At 50.1% G+C, this 20,656-nt stretch overlaps 1 protein-coding gene across 1 annotated transcript; it reads left to right on the top strand.

The window, feature by feature from the left end:
* Positions 1–2,257: 2,257 nt before the first annotated feature.
* Nptx2 (neuronal pentraxin 2) lies at positions 2,258–12,498 on the top strand. The gene is made up of 5 exons (XM_051162976.1): positions 2,258–2,854; positions 4,491–4,710; positions 9,641–9,885; positions 11,193–11,372; positions 12,166–12,498. Exons 1-5 carry the CDS (start codon positions 2,426–2,428, stop codon positions 12,391–12,393), a joined length of 1,302 nt encoding a protein of 433 aa, XP_051018933.1. The 5' UTR covers positions 2,258–2,425; the 3' UTR covers positions 12,394–12,498.
* Positions 12,499–20,656: the final 8,158 nt, after the last annotated feature.

Below are 20,656 nucleotides of genomic sequence, written 5' to 3'. Positions count from 1 at the left end.
AAGCACTTAGCTAGTAACAGTTGGCACTGGGACTGGAACGCCTCATTCCTAAACCAGCAGATTTTTTCCACTGTACCAGGAAAACAAAAATAAAACCCCAAATAGCATAAGTCCTCTAATTTTACTGTCTCCAGAGAAAATAACATCCTCAATGGCTGGGTCTCCCCATCTGGGCTTTGGCAGCTTTGCTGTTCACTTCTCATATCGGAAAGTCTCGTAAGAAGTTGAAGAGCAATTATTTTGAGGGATGTATGCTATTTTTATGTCTTCTTGTACACTTCCTTCTTTGGTCAGGAGAAAATTAGAATTCTGGAAATACACTTGATTTGATTATTAAAAGGACAGACCTCGGCTTCAAGTACTCGCAAATGTGAATTATTAGTCCATGTCCTGCAAGGACCAGGGAGCTAAATAGGAGCAATCATAATCTATTGTCACACCCAATTATGGTCTACGTTGGTCTATGAGTAAAAGAACGTCACATCTGTGAGTGGAAACCTGATGCAGCGCGTCTATATTTGGGTAGTTTTGAGCACGCCCGCCTGGGTTCGGCACCTCACAAGATCATCTAAAATGTACTGTTTTGGAAAGTGCTTTAAGATTCTGTGGCCTTCACTACTGCACTTTGTGTATGGGTGGGGGCTTATTTGAGCCTTTGAGTCTCCAAGTAGCCAGAGAAAAAAGATCTAGGAAGAAATCATAGACTCAAGGTCACATTTAACAAGGTGAAATTTCGTGGTGAGTGTAAACCAACAAAGACATTAGCCCATCATTTGCCCCTCCCACCCCCACCCCCCAAATCTACACTATACCTTTCCCACTGATAAATATTCTTACCTGAACCATCACGGCTTCCCTAGTCCTCTGCTCTGGATCCTGTGTAGACTGGTTTTTTCCGGTCTGTAATTTTTAATCCTCGAAGAGATTTTTCATGAATAGAACTTTTCTTGTAATTTAGCAACACTGTCCTTGAAAACCCCACAACTATTTACATAACAGAAGCTATTGTTTGAAGTGCAAAACAGGTCAGAATTTGGTTTCTAGAGATTAATCACCGCAGTCTATTTTGTATTATCATAATAATTTCATTTATTTTGATACAATTTGTTTTCAGAGTCAACCTCGGCCTATGTGCACAAGTGACAAATCCATTTATTTCTGGTAGAATGGATAATGTGATTAATGACCTTGCAACAGATTTCTTTAAAAAGAGGTTTTTGTTTTGTTTTGTCTTGTTTTTTTCCCATTTTTAATTCACAGTAAGCCAGCTCGGTCTGTAAGCTGTGTAACTGTTCTGAACTTGTAAACCATGGGTAAGAGTTTGAAATACCCCTGGCTCCCAATCTTTTGGGGATTTCTGGGTTCTAAGAATCTGATGATGCCAGTTTCCAGGTATAAAGTGGACTTGTTGGGTTCCCCCATTTACAAGAACCAGGCGCCGTTTTATCTCATGGCCTCATCACGTTTGCTCCTATTAAATGTTCTCATCAAACTGAGGTCATGCTAAATAAAGAAGGTCAAGCCTAGAGGGATGCCGTCCACCTTCGAATAACCTCCTCTAACCTCCTCGTAACTGCAACCTCCTGGTCACCGGTGTCGGCATCGGCATCCCCTTCCTTTTTCCTGGCAGTATCCCGGACCCATTCCCGTTCCCTCTATCCTGAATTCTTTATTTTATTTTATTTTTTTCCCCTTGAGTTCTGTGGTTCGGCCTGGGATCTGGAGACACCTACAGACTGTCCGCCTCTGCAAGCGTGCCGTCGTGCTTCCCGCTCCCAGAATGAGGAAACCCACGCGGGCCACGGGGGTGGCTTGCGTGGAAGAGCCGGGTTTAAGTCCCACCGGGGGAATTGCTCCTTGGCAAGTGGCGTCATCTTGGGCAGGGTTTCTCAGGCGGTGCCGGAAGCTACTCCATCGTTTCTCATGGTGGGCATCAGGATATCCCAGGGGCTTTTCTTTCCGTGAGCCCCGCAAGGTGCTTCTGAGTGGCCAGCCAACGCTTTTTATAATCGTTTTGAAGCCTAGTTTTCCTTTTCTAAGGAACCTTGGGCACCCCGCACTTGTGCCTCAGCAATCCGACCCACGCTAGAGCCCAGCCGCCTAGGCTAGCTTAGAGATGCGCCCCCGCCCCGCCCTTCGCGTGACGTGAACGCTAGCGGACCAATCAGAGAGCGCGGCGCGAGCCCCACGCGCCAGTAGCCCCACCCTCCAAGCTTAAGAAAGGGCGCGCGGGCAGAAGCCCAGCTAGAAACGCCACGCGAAGCGGACAGTGGGGTTCTGCGACGGCAGGCGGCGCTTGTGCTGCCAGTTCCGCGCTGCGCGCGCTTCCCTCGAGCGCCGCACTCAGACCGATCGCCGGCCGCGAAGGCGCCCAGACGGCAACCGAGAGACCCATGCGGAAGAAGTGAACACGCAGGTCGGCGAGATGCTGGCGCTGCTGACCGCCGGCGTGGCGCTCGCCGTGGCTGCCGCTGGAGCCCAGGACAGCCCGATACCTGGCAGCCGCTTCGTGTGCACCGCGTTGCCCCCCGAAGCGGCGCGCGCCGGCTGCCCGCTGCCCGCGATGCCCATGCAGGGCGGCACGCTGAGCCCAGAGGAGGAGCTGCGAGCCGCGGTGCTGCAGCTGCGCGAGACCGTCGTGCAGCAGAAGGAGACGCTGGGCGCCCAGCGCGAGGCCATCCGAGAGCTCACCGGCAAGCTGGCGCGCTGCGAGGGGCTGGCGGGCGGCAAGGCGCGCGGCGCAGGGGCCACGGGCAAAGACACCATGGGCGATCTGCCGCGGGACCCGGGCCACGTCGTGGAGCAGCTCAGCCGCTCGCTGCAGACCCTCAAGGACCGCTTGGAGAGCCTCGAGGTAGCTGCGCGCTAGGGCATCTAGCGGGTGGTGGTCCCGGGATCGTGGGACAGAGGGTGCAGGAGAAATGGGTACGTGGGCTGGCTGGGCGCGCCCATCGATGGGGAGAGTTGAGTTCCGGGGTGCAAGTCGAGCTCCTGCTCTGGACCTTATTGAGATGGCTTCTCTTCTCCCTGTCCTTCTCTGTCCCCTCGTCTGATGGGGGAAAGGTGAAATCCCCATCCTCTCCTATCTCCATCCCATTTTACGCGGGGACTTAACCACAAGACTCACCGTGAACATAACCAAGGTTTTTGGCTCATGGACCCAGACGGCCAAACCTGGTGACCCTGGAAGCCTGTTTCCTCCTTGCAAATTCCGTGTTCGGAAGAGGGACAGGATCCTGCTGGCTGTGCCCAGTGCTGAGAGCCTGTCGCTGGAGGCCAGCTGCTCCTGGGCATCTGTGTTTTCTTTCTTTGATACGTTGGGTCGGGATGTGGGAGGATTGGATTTGAGTGATCTGTGGAAGAGTGGAGGCGGAAAACTGGCGACCCCAGAGTGCAAATAAGGCCCTTATTAGCCTCAAAGATGCCTCCACTCGTCGAGTCAGAACATTTTTCTTAAGGTGCCCTTCGCTATGACTTTAGGGGAATGGACTTTGTCCCACTCACTATCTTTTCCAATTGGCAGTTTGTAACTTTGTGAGAGAAATCTTCGATTAATTTTCATCTTACTTCCCACCTTGTTTAAGAAGTGTGGACATTTCTGTTAACAGCGTTTATCAGAAATACCTATTAGCAAAAATGAGGTTTAAATTACAGGTGTTAATTATTGCTAAATTATTGGAGGGTTTCTTTTTGGCATAATTGCTACATACAGTATTTCCAGCATCTGTAGATCCCATGAGTCATTGTGACTACTAAGAGCTAACACTTCTTGAGTTCTAAATGTGACTCAGGCATATTATTTAATTTTAACCCTTGTAATAGAGGCAGGTCCTGTTTGCTACAATTTTTAATCTGGAACATTGGGACACAGTGAAGCAGGAGCTTGCCAGGGGCTGGTGGCTGAGGGTGGCAGACTGCCTCTGAGCGGGCTTGGTGGCAGAGGACCTAAGAGAAATAGGAAGTGAGGATTTGGATACAGTGTTAAAAACAGAGCTTTCTGGGGTTTAGAATGGTACTGTGTTGTGTCTGTCATTTTCCAGGAATATCTCTGAGCCCATTTCCCCTTGTGCCGTTTTGGAACTTGGGGACCATGACCATTTCTAGATGAAAGCTCACTGGCTTTGAGTACCACTGGTTAACTGTTTGGGGGGAAATCTTATCTTCTGGGCTTTATATGACACAGAATCCATAGATGTTGGCTAAATTTTTAGGCTTTTTAGAAAGAGGAGAAAAGCAGCTCCTCAGGAGGGGAAAGAGAAGTTCACAAGCTTCAAATATTGCAAGGAAGTCGTTTTCGTCTGACTTTGAAAACCTGTCCCTCCCCCCCCTCCCGAAAAGAGGCATCAGTCAGATGTCCTCTTTTGAGCCACTGGCACAGTTTAATGCCGCGTTGGAAGCTCCTCGCTGTGTGGTTGGATCATTGGAGCTGTGTGCTACAGTTCCTATTCAACTGGCCTGAATCTCTCTCCCTCCCTCCCACCCTTCCAAAGCTCCAACTCCGCACAAACACGTCTAACGCCGCCGGGCTGCCAAGCGACTTTCGAGAGGTGCTCCAGAGGAGGCTTGGGGAGCTGGAGAGGCAGCTGCTACGCAAGGTGGCCGAGCTGGAGGATGAGAAGTCCCTGCTCCACAACGAGACCTCGGCTCACCGGCAGAAGACAGAGAGCACACTGAACGCGCTGCTGCAGAGGGTGTCTGAGCTGGAGCGAGGTACGTGCCGCGTGCCTGCTGCGCCCGTCTGAGAGTGGCCTCCTTTTTGCTTCGGCTAGATCTAGGATTTCCATTTATGGACAGCGATGAGGCAGCGATAGGGGCGCAACGTGGCGAAGATCCTTAGACGTTTGTGCAAATGACAAAGGTGATTGGCGATGGTTCTAGGAATTAGCCCCTGACCCTACCGGCATTACCCCTGGGAGAACAAAGAAGCTCAGGACCAGTTTGGATAAACAGCCTGACCTCTTGACCTCCTGCCAATTGGGTAGTTCAGTCTCTTTTTAACTAGTCATCGCAGCAGATCCTGCTTATATTTCCCATCTCATGCTGTGGTAGGTCAGATTCTCCCACAGGAGACAGAAAGGGAGAAGAGATTAAGGGTCCTAGATGCTTCTGTTTGTAGTTTCAACCTCTAAGTCTCCGCGTGGCCTGTGGAGTTTTAGGTTTGTGGTAGGGGGTATAGGATTATAATCTCAGATTCACCAAGCTGACAAAGGTAATTCTAATTTCATGATTGATAGCAGACTGTCCAATAGAAAAATGTCCAGTGACTCTTGTAGTGAAAAGAAGGGACGGGTAGGGGAGGGACTGGGCTAGTGGGATATTGTTTCATTATGAGTTCCAGGTTTCCCACGGCTCCTTCCTATTTTCTATTCTTTTCCTTGATTTTCTTATAAAAAGGTGAGAAGTGTGGACTACCTACTTGACATAGATTCTGATTTTTTATTTTTGAAACAGCAGCATCTTGTTATATAGCCTAATCTGGCTTTCCACTTGCCCGCCCGATTACAGGCAGGCACTGCCGTCTCTAGCTTGACATTGATTCTTGAGTTTTCAAAAACAGTTTCTATTCTGTCTTAATTCTACTGCTAGGTGACATCGGGAGACTCACTAGGTCTCAGCGTTTGTCAAGGACAAAGAAACCGCCTCTGATCCCCTTCTTGCCTGACAAGAGGGAGGGCAGAGTCTACCTCACCACAGTCACAGTGGATCCTTGGGAGACACAAGGCTGTGGGGATCCGAACGGGGTAACTAGAACCGGCGAGGACTTTGTGGCTGTGTGCCTCCCTTGACACAGTGGTTAGCTGCCAACCAGGAGACAGTTCAGTGGAAACCCGGGCTTGGAGAATGGACCTAGTGCCAGGCAGTATACAGAACTCAGATGAGGTACCCATTTCACAGATGAGGAAAGTGCTCGCTTCCCAGGCAGGCAATTTCCCTTATGGATACTTGTCAAAGAAGTTTGAGACGCTTGTTGCAGTGACAGAAACCCGAGTGTCTCCATTCCCTGTTCTTGGACCCCAGGCTAGTGGAATGGTTACTTGGGAGCTGTCACTTGGGAGCTTTCTCACCTGTTCTCAACCAGAAAGGAACAGTCAGCGCTCAGGCCCAGCCATGCTGGCTCTGACACCCACATTCTTGCCCCTTAGTTCTCACTGAGAGGAGCCACTGAGCTCCTTCAAACTACACACACACACACACACACACACACACACACACATTCTCACACACGGGTGTTTTGCCTGTACCGTATTTACACCTGGTGCCCACAGAGCCTAGGAAAGGGTGTTGGGTCCCTTGGAACTGGAATTCTGGATGGTCGTGAGCTACCCTGTGGGTGCTGAGAAATGAGCTTCGGTCCTCTGCAAGATCAGCGAGTGTTCTTAATTGCTGAGCCATCTCCAGTCCCAGACTTCCCTTTGACACCCCCACCATGGGCATGCTAGACTTTTTCCTTGTGTTCCGCCTACTCAATTCTGGAATGAGTCTTAAAGGAAAATGACCATCTGGTGAGCCATTTGTTTCCGGGCACTTCTGAGTTTCTGCTCATTCTGCTTTGTGTCCACTGCAGAAGGGCATGCAAATGCCCAGCCCTCAAGTGGAAGCTACCGGGTTCCTTGGAAGCATTCAGCAGAGCCCAATAGAGATAGACCTCAACCACGTGGCCAGTTAGGAAGGCGTTGGGCAGTCTCTGTCCTATGGCCCATCATTCTGTATCAGGCATGAGCCAGACGCTTAGCTCTGGGTTCTCTATCTTCTTTTGGGCCTGCAACAGGTGCCCATGGCAGGTACAGATGAGGCAATAATGATGCTTTCAGTCTCTGCCAGCCTGAGGTTTGGTAGGGATGCCAGAGAAGCAATGGGCATGAAGCTCTTTAGAGCCTAGCAGATAGCAACTGACTGTGCACAGCACCCATGTCCCCAGGATGCCCGCCCATTTCTCTTGGTTGCAAGATCTATTCATTTGCAGAGGCTTCAGAGTCTGGGCCAGCTGGCCTGGAGCAGCTGGCTGGGTGTTGAAATCAGCACCGGCCTCGCGAAGACCAGAACCTCCTTCCTTCGAGCCCCGGGCTGCCCACCCCACTCCTTAGGCTTGTCCACCACCTGCGGTTTCTGATTTATTGGTCAGGCCTTTTAATTCCTTAATTGGTTCTAACTAAGTTTCCTCTGAACCTCCAAGCTGTTTTATTCCAATAAAGGGTACCAGTTTTCAAGCCAGAGTCCCCTTCTCTGCCTCTCAGCTCTCCCAGCTCTCTAATTAAACCTATCTGTTGTCACCGACCTAATGATATTACCGACCCTGAGTCTTATTAAATTGGCAAGCCTGCCCACCTGAAAGCATAGAGGCCATTTCTCCTTATTAGATAATGACGCCCTCATTAAGAACACGACCATTTGCCAGCCACTTGAAGACTGAGCACCAGTGGCTGTGTGTGGAAAGAGGGACTTCTGGTCTCTTGGCTCAGTAGCTGTGTGACCTTGGATAAGCCATTTCTCGGAAGCTTCAACATAACACTTCAACCTGAAGGATTGGAACAGGTGTTAGCTGGTTCTCCATTTTTCTTCAGCTTAACGAGGACCACGCCCTTGCTCTCTCTCACCTGTAGCTTGCTTCTTTGAGTGCTTGAGGTGCAGGCCTTTCCAGCTCTGGACAGATACTCAGCAAGCCCACAGTCTGTTTGGAGGGATGCCTACCCTGGGAGGTCAGGATGAATCAAGGACTCACAGAGAGACCAGAAGAGTGACCCTACACTCCCATACTGGGCTGTGCGGGAGGCTTCTTCAGATAAGTCCTGAGCCCTGGGATCTTTTCACTTTTGGAAGATGATGATGGAATAGGGTTGTCTGACTGTCTGGTCCTTTAGAGATGCCTAATAAGTAGTTGTTTTAATGAGTGAGGTTCCCTTCACTAGCAGGATCTTATGTTCAAGGAGAACTGTCACTACAGCTACCCAGAATCAAGTAGTTTCCGGCAAACTTCCGGGTAACACAACTGTTAGATTAATTTGAGCTTAAATCCAGACTGTGTTGAAAGTTACAGGCCATGTGGGAGTTTGTTTTCAAAGACTTTGGAAGGGTCATATGAGGGCAGCTTGAGATGGGGGAGCAGGAGGGGGGGTTGTCTCACCACTACCTGTAAGGTCTGGAAGGGCTGAAGGTCTGGCCAGGTGTTAGCCTGAGGGTGGGGGCATCCTTACATGTAGCATGTGTCTGCCTCCCCTCTCTCCCACCCCCAGCTCCACATTACAGAAAACAGTCCAGCAATGCAGTCCTGTCTTGAGAAGGAAAGGTCATGTCAGGAGCAAAGGGTTCCCCAGCAGGGATTGAGGCAAACTGCCACTCCTGGGTAAAGCTGTAGCATCGAGACCTCAAGGCTGACTGCCTCACCTGAGCATCATTTACTATGGCAAGTGATGCAGGCTCACTTGTTCACAAGTGTTTATCGAGTGCTCAGGTCCCCAGGAGACATTCCTCCTCCAAGCCCCAGTCCCTTGGGCTTCAAAGCCTACCCTTACGGAAGAAGCCAGAGGGACTGAGAGCTCAAGGAAAGATGGAAGGAAGGAAGACTCGTTTGAGGAAGACAGTTCTGGCTTTAACAGAACAAGAAAATTAAATCCAACATCTCCCTAAACCCTCCCTCCAGCTTCTAGTCATCGAGACAGTAATCAGAAAGGACCAGGGTTGGGTGGTTTTTGTTTTTGCCTGGCTTACTTGTGGGTTCAAAGAAGCCTCTTGCAAACTGTGGTAATATACAGCTGTAATCCCAGTACTTGCTCAGCTAAGGCAGCCTGGGCTACAGGTTACACAGCAAGGGCTTTATTCAAAGAATGAATGAAGAAAAATTTTTTCTTCTGAAAAAAAATTTTTTATGTGTATGTATATGTGCCTGGGTATGTATGTATGTATGTATGCTATGTATGTACAGTGTGTGTGGAGGCCAGAAGAGCACCTTAGATTCCCTGGAACTGCAGATACAGATGGTTGTGACTTGTCATGTGACTGCTGGGAATCCAACCCGAGTCCTCTGGAAGTCCGCTTAGCTGCTGCTCCATCTCTCCAGCTCTGGGGCCTCTTTTTCCATCCAAAAGGATGGAGATGGGCTGGACACGGGGAACGCACACCTTCAATCCTGGTACTTAGGTAGCAGAGGCAGATGGATCTCTGATCTGAGTAGGAATTACAGGCCAAAAGTACACAGTGAGTGAGCCTGTCTCAAAAAAGAAAAGACAAGGCAGAGGCAAGTTCTCTAAGGCATCCAGTGTATTTCTCACAGAATCTTCCTTACTCTTCACAGTTGCGGGGCATCCTGGAGGCCTTGTACTTACTCGCTGGTACCTCTGCCTGGATTCTCATCCACAGGTCTTCTCACGTCATAGGCTTTCCGCGACTCTTTACCCACCCTTTCTTTCGTCTTCCTCTAGCCTCTGTCCTCCTAGAGGAAATCGCTGCCTTCCTTTCCCTTTTTTCCTTCTACTGTCTTCAGACTGTTTCCCCGCCAGAACATAAGCTTCCAGGAGGCAAGGACCGTCCCTAGGACTGCTGGTGTTGGGCAGCTAAAGTGCTCTCTGTTTACCTGAGTGATGGGTCCTGGTGAGGTGTCCTTGGGCCAGGCTACCCTGCTATAACCCTTCTTCCTTCCACCCAGGCAACAGTGCATTCAAGTCACCGGATGCGTTCAAAGTGTCCCTTCCTCTCCGCACAAACTACCTGTACGGCAAGATCAAGAAGACATTGCCCGAGCTGTACGCCTTCACCATCTGCCTGTGGCTGCGGTCCAGCGCCTCGCCAGGCATCGGCACGCCATTCTCTTACGCTGTGCCTGGGCAAGCCAATGAAATTGTGCTGATAGAGTGGGGTAATAATCCCATTGAGCTGCTCATCAACGACAAGGTGAGGCCTGCTGCACTTCACCCAGGTGTCCAGGGGCGTAGGCACTGGAGGAAGTCAGCCCTTGGCTGGCTTTTGTTACACACAGAGCAGATGCTTGGCCAGCTCCAGTCTGCCTCACCCTCAGGCTAGGAGTGTGGGGGTTGCCCTCAGCACGGAGGAGTCACCCCCACTCCAAGAGGGCTAGCAGTGGGAAGGGGGTTGGCATAGTGTGTCCGCAGCCCAAGGAGACCCTAGCTCTGAATCTGGCCAAGAAGCAGTAGAGGATGTCTGCATGTAAAAGGAATGGAAGGTGTAGGCAGGCAGGACCCGCATGTGAGTATGGTCTCCTTGAAAGATTAGTTTTAAGCCTCTGGTCACTCGGCCACCTCGTTAGACATAGTGGCACATGCCTTAAGTCCTTGGGAAGCTAATGCAGGGTGACTGAATTTAAAGCCAGCTTACGCCACACAGCAAAACCCCATCTCTAAACAAAACAAGGGAATCAAACTTTTCTTCTAAAGTCAGATTCAGCGCAATAAAAAGAATGTCCTTAGCCCAGCCTTTGAATGGCTTGCCCCTGCTGTACATGGCCCAAGCCCAGCCTCTATTTAGGGATGGTGAAAAAGAGACCCCCGGCACCCCCCACACCCCAGCCTGTCTGTGATCGCTATCAAACTGACACTGGGTGGAGTTTGTTTACTTTGGGAGCACTGTGGAGAAGTTAGAGGTTCTGTGGGATGGAGTGAGCCTGCAAGGCTTCTAGCAAGGACAGCTTTCCTGAGCCAAGAATTTATTGTTCTAAATAATACTGTAGTTCCTGAGAGCCTTGTTCTCCTCTCCCTTTAGACCTCTTGTAAACATCCAACTCCTGGGAGGGAGACTTCAGGTTGCTAGGAGACCAACTGTAACAACAGGGCTATCCTAGCCTGGTGTTTGCAGGCTGCTGAGGCTTGCCTGTAGTTGAGTGTGGGGTCTGTATGTATGTACTCCTGTACTGTGCTGACACACACATGCATGAAGGCCTCCGGCCCTTCCCCTGGCACAGGCAAGGCCTGGGACACACAGCACAGGCTCTACATAGAGAGCTCAGGCTAGCATGGGAGTCAGCAGTCAGGCCCAGAACCAAGAGCATCTCCCAGTTGTCACACATAAGGCAGATAGGGCTTGGGCGTGTCACTCACAAGACAGGGAAGGGAATCCCAGCAGGAATCCTGGACAGTGGAAAGAAGAGTAACCTCTGGACTCCAGGGGACACTGTATTCCCTTCCCTGGAGCAGACCATGCGATGCGGACCTGGCAAGTCCTCACCTGCACGTTGGTACCCACAGGTCGCACAGCTGCCCCTGTTTGTTAGTGATGGCAAGTGGCATCACATCTGCATCACCTGGACCACTCGAGACGGCATGTGGGAAGCATTCCAGGATGGGGAGAAGCTCGGCACTGGGGAAAATCTGGCACCCTGGCACCCCATTAAGCCAGGAGGTGTGCTCATCCTGGGACAGGAACAGGTGGGTACTCTCTCACAGATGCTGCAAAGGAGGCTGCCCAACCCAACACCCAGGATACCCTAGCTGTCACCCAAACTGTCTGTGCCCCAGACCCTGCCACTGTATCCTGACAGCCCGTCCCGTGAGCAAGCTCCCTGGCTGCAGCGCCTAAGATACACTAAAGTAGCATCTGACAAAGAGGTGTGCCCATGTCCTTATAGTCACAGGGGTCATCCAGTGGCTCGGGTCCAGCTGCTTTGTAGGGTAAACAATGTAAGGAGGCATCTCCAGTGTCCCTGCGAGTCCCTGCATTTGGCCTTGCCTGGCACACAATGGTGGAACTGGAATCTTCCCAGAACTATTTGCTCAGGATCTTAAATCTAGCAAAGGCCACTTAGGAAACATCTAGGGTGCCTGCCTGTGGGGGAAGTGGGAAGAAAGATGATGTGGGAAACCCACTACCTGGGAGAGGGGCAGCAAAGAAGCCTGTTGGCCCTGGGTCGAGAAGAGCTAATGTAGAGATCACTAAGCACACTGTGGGCTCGCAGTCTCATTTCTGGTTGCTTTCTTCAGTTCTACTACTTCTTCCCTGAAAGGGGCTGCGAGTCAGGCTTTAGGCAACCGTCTTTCTCTTCTGCCTCGCTTTCCCCTGTGAAAAATGGCTGGTCTGAGTAAACCCATTTCCCAGAGCCCAAATGCCATGAGGCTTCAGGACCTGCAGCTCACATGGTTCTGTCCATCTCGCTTACCCGGAAAGTCAGGAGGCCAGTTCTGCTTGTGAACCTGTCCCAAAGTTCCTGTTTCCAATTTCCAGGACACTGTGGGGGGCAGATTTGATGCCACACAGGCCTTTGTTGGGGAGCTCAGCCAGTTCAACATATGGGACCGTGTTCTCCGGGCGCAAGAGATCATCAGCATTGCCAACTGCTCCACGAACATGCCGGGAAACATCATCCCATGGGTGGACAACAACGTCGACGTGTTCGGAGGGGCTTCCAAGTGGCCTGTGGAGACGTGTGAGGAGCGTCTCCTGGATTTGTAGCTGCCTTCTCCCTGTCCAGAAGGCCAGGATCAGGCTGTTCTGGGGAGTTCAAGGCCATTTGTTCCCCGGTTCAACTATAACTTCTGGCCTAAACAGAAAAGACATCTCTATCTATGGCAGGCTGTGTGGCTGCCCTTGACTTAGGCTTATTTGTCCCTTTTTATGACTTTGTCGTTTTAGGGGATGGGGTAGTGCCAGAATCCCTTGGGAAGAGTCCTGAGCCACTCCCTGCCAGGGTTTCTGTTAAAGTCCGTGAGGCCTTCCCCCAGCCCCTGTAAATGCTACTGCAGCCCAGCCCTGCCTGCCCTTTTGGATCCTTGGTGTCTCGTGTGCGCTTCATGTTTGTCCCCTTTGATGGCTGTGTTGCCATCCTACTGGGGTGGCCTGTGTCCCCTGTGTGTGTAGCACACCCCTGCATTTGACTCAACGTGTTGCAAAGAAGCTACCCCCATCTGGAAAAGGGCCTCTCCCTCAGTGTCCTGGCCGTTCTGGTCCTTCCCTCTGAGGCAATGGCAGCTGGTGGAGAGCCAGCTGCCCAGACAATCCCCAGCATCTCCAAAGCAGAGACACACACACATCCCCCACCTGTGGAGAAGGTCCCCTACAGCCCTCCCCTCCCCTGTGCCACCTCTCAGACCCGCGCTTCTAAGGACCATCGCTGGGTTGGCTTTGAAAAGCTGCTCTTCTCATCTGGTGCCAAAAGTTCATTTGCAGCTTCTACAACATTCCGTGTGGTTTGGGGAGTTACTTTATTCCCCACAAAAGACGGACAGCTATTAGAAGCCTCCCATCTTTTTGATGCTCAGCCCACTGTGAAGAGTGAGCTTGTTTTGTAAGCCACATTGGTTCCTGTGAGCATCTGACCGTCCCCCATCGAGTATTTCCCCCCTGGAACTTTGGAGATTTGGGTGTCATCTGGCTGCTGCCTGCTTAGTGACTCGAGGCTGCATCATATATCATAATTTATTTTAAAGAGAAAGTGATTCGGTGGGGAAATTTATAGAGCTATAAATATTATATATTTTATTTTTCATACATGTTTGAAGTGCAGATCCATGGATGTTCCATTTGTAGGACCAGCTTGACGTGCCCATCCTGACATTGTATGCCACAAGAGCTCTTGTGATGATGGAATTTTGATTAAAATGCACTGGAAGATGCTTTGAGCTTTGTTCTCTCTCTCTCTCTCTCTCTCTCTCTCTCTCTCTCTCTCTCTCTCTCTCTCTCTCTCTCTCTCTCTCTCTCGCTCTCTCTCTCTCTCTCTCTCTCTCTCTCTCTCTCTCTCTCTCTCACACACACACACACACACACACACACAAACACACACGAACCCAGCTAGTCTGGGAGGGTGGGACTTTGTGCGTCCTGGCTAATGCCTGACCGCTTTGGTTTGCCCAGGTCTCACCCGTATCTGAAGGACATGGAGTGTGGATGCTTGGAGTAGTAAACGGTCCAAGTGTGTCCCCCTCCCTCAGCATCATGCTATGGCTGTCCAGCAGACTGTCACCAGTCCCTCCCAAGAGCCTCTGAGCTCTGCTCTACACCTTCTCTGTATTGGCGCTCTTGCTACATCTCAGTTAATTTACCTAGCGCAGCTCTCCAAAAGCCAATCTCTATTCACAGGTGAGTTCGAAGAATAATGAAAAGTGGCATTTGGATTCTGTGTCTGTGTCTGTGTGTGTGTGTGTGTGTGTGTGTGTGTGTGTGTGTGTGTGCGCGCGCGTGCACGTGTGCAAGTGGAGGCCAGCGGACGACCTTAGCTGTGATTCTTCAAAGACTATCCCCCTTAAAAAAATCTGTGTGCGTACGTGTGTGTGTGTGTGTGTGTGTGTGTGTGTGTGTGTGTGTGTGTACACATGCACGTATGTATACCATTGGGTTTATGTGTAGGGGTCAGTGGAAAAACCTTAGGTGTTGGTCCCTAACCTTCCACCTTGTTGGAAGTGCTCTCTTGTTTGCCTCTGTGTTCACCAAGCTAGAGTCTCATGTCACCATAGGAAAGCTAGGGTTACAGACACACTGCTGTGTACTCTGGTCCTCAAGCTTACGTGGCAAGAACTTTGCACATACTGGGCCATCTCTCCAGCCCCCCTTTCTACATCTTAATGTCAAGACTCACTGACCAGGAACTCCCAAAGTAGGCTCAGCTGCCTGTCTCTCCTCAACACTGGGGATAGAACCTAGGTCCTGTGCTTGCAAGGCAAGCCCTTTATCAAGAGAGTGCTCTTCAGGGTCACAGCCAGCCCTTGGACCTGGAGGCCTTGTGCCTCCCTCTGCTCACTCCTATTCACCTCTGCCTTCCGGGCTTTGATTCTGCAGGGCCAGATAACCACTGCCTCCTCCCACAGCCCCTCCTGTGTGCCCACCTGGCTCCAGCTGGCAGTGGTGATAGTCACTTTACTGCCACGGCTTTGCATTTTTGCATCTACTCCCTTGGCAGCTGCAGAGCACTGTTTTCAATTATATGGAAGTGGCATCTAATGGTGGGGCCACCTGACATCATATGCTAGATATACTTAATACAGAGGCTCAGTGGGACTCAGTCCCCAAAACTAAGACTGGTGGGTCATAGAGGTCCCCAGAGTCTATTTTCAATGTGAATTATTACTTGGCAGACTGAACATCATTAGTGTTGGGTAGAACACGAAATTAGGCCAGATGCCCTGCTTGGGGGCCTTTGGAGTGTTCTACGTGATGAGGCTGGTGGAGAGCAGTTTATTTTTAATCCCTTTCATGGTGAGACTACCAGCCAGGCAGCTCTCCCTGGGAAGGTACCTAGTGGGGTTAGGGAAATGTCTGTAAAATGCTGTACAAGCAAGTGTCGAGCAGATCCCTATCACCCATGATTTTGGTTTTGTTTTTATTTAATTTTTATTCCACAAGACTCTGCAAGCTCCGCCTATTGTTTGGCTGTGCGTCTCTGCATCTGTTTCCGTCAGCTGCTAGATGAAGCCTCTCGGAAGACAGTTATGCTAGGCTCCTGTCTGCAAGTGTAGCAGGGTACCATTAATAGTCTCAGGGGTTGGCTCCCTCCCATGGGGGTGGGTCTCAGGCTGGGCCAGTCGTTGATTGGCCATTCCCTCAATCTCTGCTCCATCTTTATCCCTGCACATCTTGTAGGCAAGATAAATTTTGGGTTTTGTGAGTGGGTTGGTGTCCCCCTTCCTCCCCCTGGGAGTCCCGCCTGGCTGTAGGAGGTGGCAACTTGAGGATCCACAGCTCTTGCTGCTAGGAGTCTCAGCTAGGGTCACCCCTTAGCCTCTCAGGAGCCTTCCTTGTCCAGGTCTCCTGCCCTTCACTGATTTCATTTCTCTCTCCCAGCCCTCCCCTCCCCACATCTGATTCCCAGCCCCTGTCCCCCACCCCATGCCCTCTCCCACCCACTTCCCTCCCTCCATCCACTTCTGATGTCTATTTTATTTCCCCTTCTGAGTGAGATTCAAGCATCCTCCCTTGCATCCTCCTAGTCACTTAGCTTCTTCGGGTCTGTGGATTGTAGCGTCACTTCACTCAGGGTAACATCTTCTAGTTCCGTCCATTCTCCTGCAAATTTCGTGGTGTCCTTGTTTTTAATAGCTGAGTAGTACTCCATAGGGTAACTGTACCACATTTTCTTTATCCATTCTTCAGTTGAGGGACATCTAGGTTGTTTCCAGTTTTGGGCTACTGTGAATAAAGCTGCTGTGAATATAGTTGAGTAAGTGCCCTTGTGCTATGATGTAGCATATTTTGGGAGTGGTCCACCTGGGTCTTGAGGTAGTCCTAGTCCCAATTTTCTGAGAAGGCACCAGATTGATTTCCAAAGTAGTTGTACAAGTTTGCACTGCCACCAGCAATGGAGGAGTATTCCCCTTTCTCCACATCCTCGCCAGCACGTGTTGTCACTTGAGTTTTTGATCTTAGCCAATCTGATAGGTGTAAGATGGAATCTCAGAGTCATTTTGATTTGCATTTCCTTGATAACTAGGGATGCTGAGCATTTCTTCAAGTGTTCCTCAGCCGTTCCAGATTCCTCTGTTGAGAATTCTCGGTTTAGCTCTGTACCCCATTTTTAAAATTGGATTATTTGGTTATTTGCTGTTTAATTTCTTGAGTTCTTTCTATAGTTTGGATATCAGCCCTCTATCAGATGTGGAGTTGGTGAAGATTTTTTCTCATTCTCTAGGCTTCTGTTTTGTCCTATTGATAGTGTCCTTTGCCTTACAGAAGCCTTTCAGTTTCATGAAGTCTTGTGTTTTCATTGTTAATCTTAGTGTCTGAGCTGTTGGTGTTCTGTCCAGGAAGTTGTCTCCTGTACCAATCTGTTCAAGGGCATTCCTTGCTTTCTCTTCTATTTGATTTAGTGTCTGCAGTTTTATGTTGAGGTCTTTATCCACCTGGACTTGAGTTTTGTGCAGGGTGATAAATATGGATCTATTTGCACTCTTCTACATGCAGACATCCAGTTAGACCAGCACCATTCATTGAAGATGCTTTCTTTTTTCCACTGTATGGTTTTGGCTTCTTTGTCAAAAATCAAAGTGTCTGTAGGTGTGTGGGTTTATTCTGGGTCTTCGATTCAATTCCATTGATCAACCTGTCTGGTTTTATTGCCAATACCATGTGGGTTTTATTACTATTGCTCTGCAGTACAGCTTGAAATCAGGGATTTTAAAAAGCTGAGCACGAAGTCTGGGCACCTATAACACCAGATCTAGTGGGAGGCAGATGGGGCAGGTGGAGGCAGGAGTGGGAGTCAGGAAAATTCCCAGAGCTCATTGGCTGGCTAGCCTAGCAAATCAGTGACCTCCAGGTTCCATGAGAAGCCCTATCTCAGAATACCAGGTGGAGAGTGATAGAGGAAGAGACCCCGAATTCATCTCTAGTCTGCACGCATGCTCTTGGGTGCACACTCACCCGACTTCCCCACATACATACATAAGGTGTCTTGGGAGTGTCTGGTTGCCAGGTACTGAACTGACTTGCCTCTGTCCCTTGGCTCTGCCTCGGGAAGCCCTGCTTAGCCAGACTACTTCCTTCCTGTGACTAGGCAGCTTGGGAACCCAGAGTATGGGGCCAAAGTACTCCCTGCTGGCCTGCCCTAAAGACAAGAGGCCCCACCTGTCCTGCCCCTATCCTGCTGCTCCTCTTGCCTTACATTTGACCTACTTGACATAAAAGCAGAAAAGAGTCATCGTGCAGGCCAAGGAGATGGCTCAGCAGATAAAGTACATACCCGGCAGGCAAGCACTGAGTTCTGAGTTCGGTTCCCAGAACCCTCACTTCAAAAGCTGAGTATGGGGCCAGTCATGGGGGCACACCCCCTTTAATCCCAGTATTTGTGAGGGAGAGGCCGGAAGATCCCTGTGCGTTTGAGGCCAGCCAGAAGACACAGTGAGACCCTGTCTCAGAAAAAAATAAAAATAAAAAACATGAAAAGACACACTTTGAAGCTTAGCTATCTGGCTCCCTAAGGGAGCTCCAATCCAGTGTGAGGTTTTTGGTTGATGGAAGATGTGTGCCAAGGCTCAGGCAAATCTTACAGAAGATGGAGACAGAGGACTAAAAGTCAGATAATGGGGCGTGCTGTGAAACGCATGGCACAGCCACCCCAATAGTAAACTCACTGCAGCTAAAGTTACTGTTTTAGGAGTCCTATGGCTGTGAGGAGATAGTGTGGCTAAGGCAATTTGTGAAAAAGAAAGCATTTCCTTGTGTGCTTGCTCACGGTTTCGGAGGATTGATCGTGATCTCCATGGAAGGAAGCATGCTGGCAGGCAGGTAGGCAGGCAGGCAGGCATGGCATGTGAGCAGCAGTGGAGAGCTTCCATCTGATGCCTCGAGAGACAGAGAGGAGGCTGAACCTGGCATGGGCTTTCGAAACCTCAAAGCTTGCTCTCGTCAACACACGTCCCAGTCCTTCCTAAGGAGTCCTCCAGCTAGGGCTGAGGGGGCCCGTTCCTGTTCACACCTCCATAGTCCCTTACATAAGACCTGCACGGGCTCAACTCATGATGGTCAGTCAACACCCGGACAGGCAGTAACAGGTGGATTCAGAGAAGACGTGAAGGGGCCAGGGGGATGTGTTTAGGGTAACCAGTGGGCTGGGGGAGGGGTTAGGAGTGGATACGCCCAAGACACATTGTTTACACGTATGAAGTGAAAGATTAAGTGAAAGATTTTCTACTAAAGATAAACCAAGGCGGGCTGCTCTTGAGGCATAGTGCCCAAAGTTTACCTCTGACCAACAACAACAACAACAACAACACCACACACCACACACACACACACACACACACACACACCATCAGCCATAGAGTCCAGTGAGTCCCTCACCTTTTGAGCTTCTCATCTGAAGAAGACGCGTCCCAACTCAAAACTACTTACCTTTGCTTGAGCCTGGAGAGATGCTCCGCAGTGAGCTTGCCCCTCTAATGTAATCAGGGCGGAGGAGACACCCCTTGAATTGTCCTGATGGTTAAGGATCACCATGGAAACGGAAGCCAGATGATCAGATTGATTCGTGATTCAGAAAGCAATAAGACTGCAGCTAAAACAAAGGTAGTCCGGCACCAGGTGTCTGCTGATGAGAAGGTGGGCTGCTGTCCTTCCGGACTCCAGGAGGCCAGCGCCAGCTCTCGCTGTGTGGAAGGCCTTGGAGAGAACCAGCATCACCCTTTTGAGCACAGGTATTATCATTCATTTTATCAATGCGTATGTGCGCATGTGCACACGTGTGTGTGTGTGTGTGTGTGTGTGTGTGTGTGTGTGTGTGTGTGTGTCCCACAGCATTCATGTGGAAATCGGAGGATAATTTTAGGGGAGTTGGTTCTCTCCTTCTGTGTGGGTCCCAGGGATATAACTCAAGTTGTCAGGCTTGGCAGCACATACCTTCACCTGCTGTGCACTCTCACAGGGCGTGTTTTGATGGTATTATTGGAGATGGTTGAATATAGGAGGTAGAACCAAGTTTGATAGATAGATTCATCATTCTCTCTCTCTCTCTCTCTCTCTCTCTCTCTCTCTCTCTCTCTCTCTCTCTCTCTCTGCCTCTGTCTCTCTGTCTGTCTCTCTCTTTCTCCCTCTGTCTCTCTGTCGCTGTCTCTCTCTCTCTCTCTGCCTCTGTCTCTCTCTGTGTCTCTGTCTGTCTGTCTGTCTGTCTGTCTGTCTGTCTTTCTCTCCCCATTTCCTTCCTGGCTATTACGAGGAGAGAGGCTTTGCTCCCACACACTGTCCTTGCTGTAACGATGTCCTTCTTTGCCACGGCCCACAGCATTGGGCCCAAGTGACCACAGACTGAGCCCTCTGAAACCTAGAGCTAAAAAGAAGCCTTCCTCCGGTGTACTGATTTATTTTCCTTGGATACTTTGTTACAAGTGGTAAAAAAAAAAAAAAAAAAAAAGTCAGGCTGACACAGCCAGGGAAGTGGCTGCAGAGAGACTAGGAATCGGAGAAGGAGAGGAAACAAGCAGACTGTAAAGTGCCCAAATTCAGATTGTATTCCAAGTGAAGCATGAAAGCAGAGGTTAAACAGGAAAGTATGGTAATGGTGGTGGGATGGTGTGTGTGTGTGTGTGTGTGTGTGTGTGTGTGGTACATGTACACATATGCATGCAGGCACATGTACCTATGCACATTGAGGCTAGGAAAGGGCATTGTGTGTTCTGCTCTGTCACTCTGCTTTATTCTTTTGAGGCAGAGTCTCTCCCTGAATTTAGAGTTAGCCTGGTAGCCAGCAGGGGTCGCCCTGTCTCTGTTCCCCGGAGCACTGGGGTGACAGGTGCACACGTGTGCCAGTAGCTTTATGTGGGTGCTGAGATTCTAAGTCAGGTGTGCTGGAAATACTCACTGAGCCACCTTTCCAGCCTGGATATTTGACTAATGCTTTAAGACATTCCCCTCCTTCCCCCTCCCCATACCCCCCCCCAACTGTTGGAAAATGCACAGCTGATTCTAGAAACAGGAAGACTGGTGAGGAACAGCCCATGTGTCAAGGTGAGCGGTCATGGTTAGCAGAGGGGGCAGGAAAGTGGGAGGATTTAGCATACATTTGGAAGCAGAGTTCTCAAGATTTGCTGCTATATGGTGCTTGGGAGAGATAAATCAAATATGAAGCTTTAAATACTTAAATCACAAATGGGAGAGAGAGAAAGAGAGAGAGAGAGAGGCTTCATAATCAAGTTACGAAATGTCACAGACAGGGCTGAGGTGACGGTTCAATTGGGGAAAGTATTCAGGGTGCAAGCAGAAGAGACTGAGTTTAATCTCTCGAACCCACATGGAA

The sequence above is a fragment of the Acomys russatus genome, chromosome 19 (genome assembly GCF_903995435.1).
Source record: "Acomys russatus chromosome 19, mAcoRus1.1, whole genome shotgun sequence".
Taxonomy (NCBI): Eukaryota; Metazoa; Chordata; class Mammalia; order Rodentia; family Muridae; genus Acomys; species Acomys russatus.
This window is presented reverse-complemented; position numbering and strand designations above follow the sequence as displayed.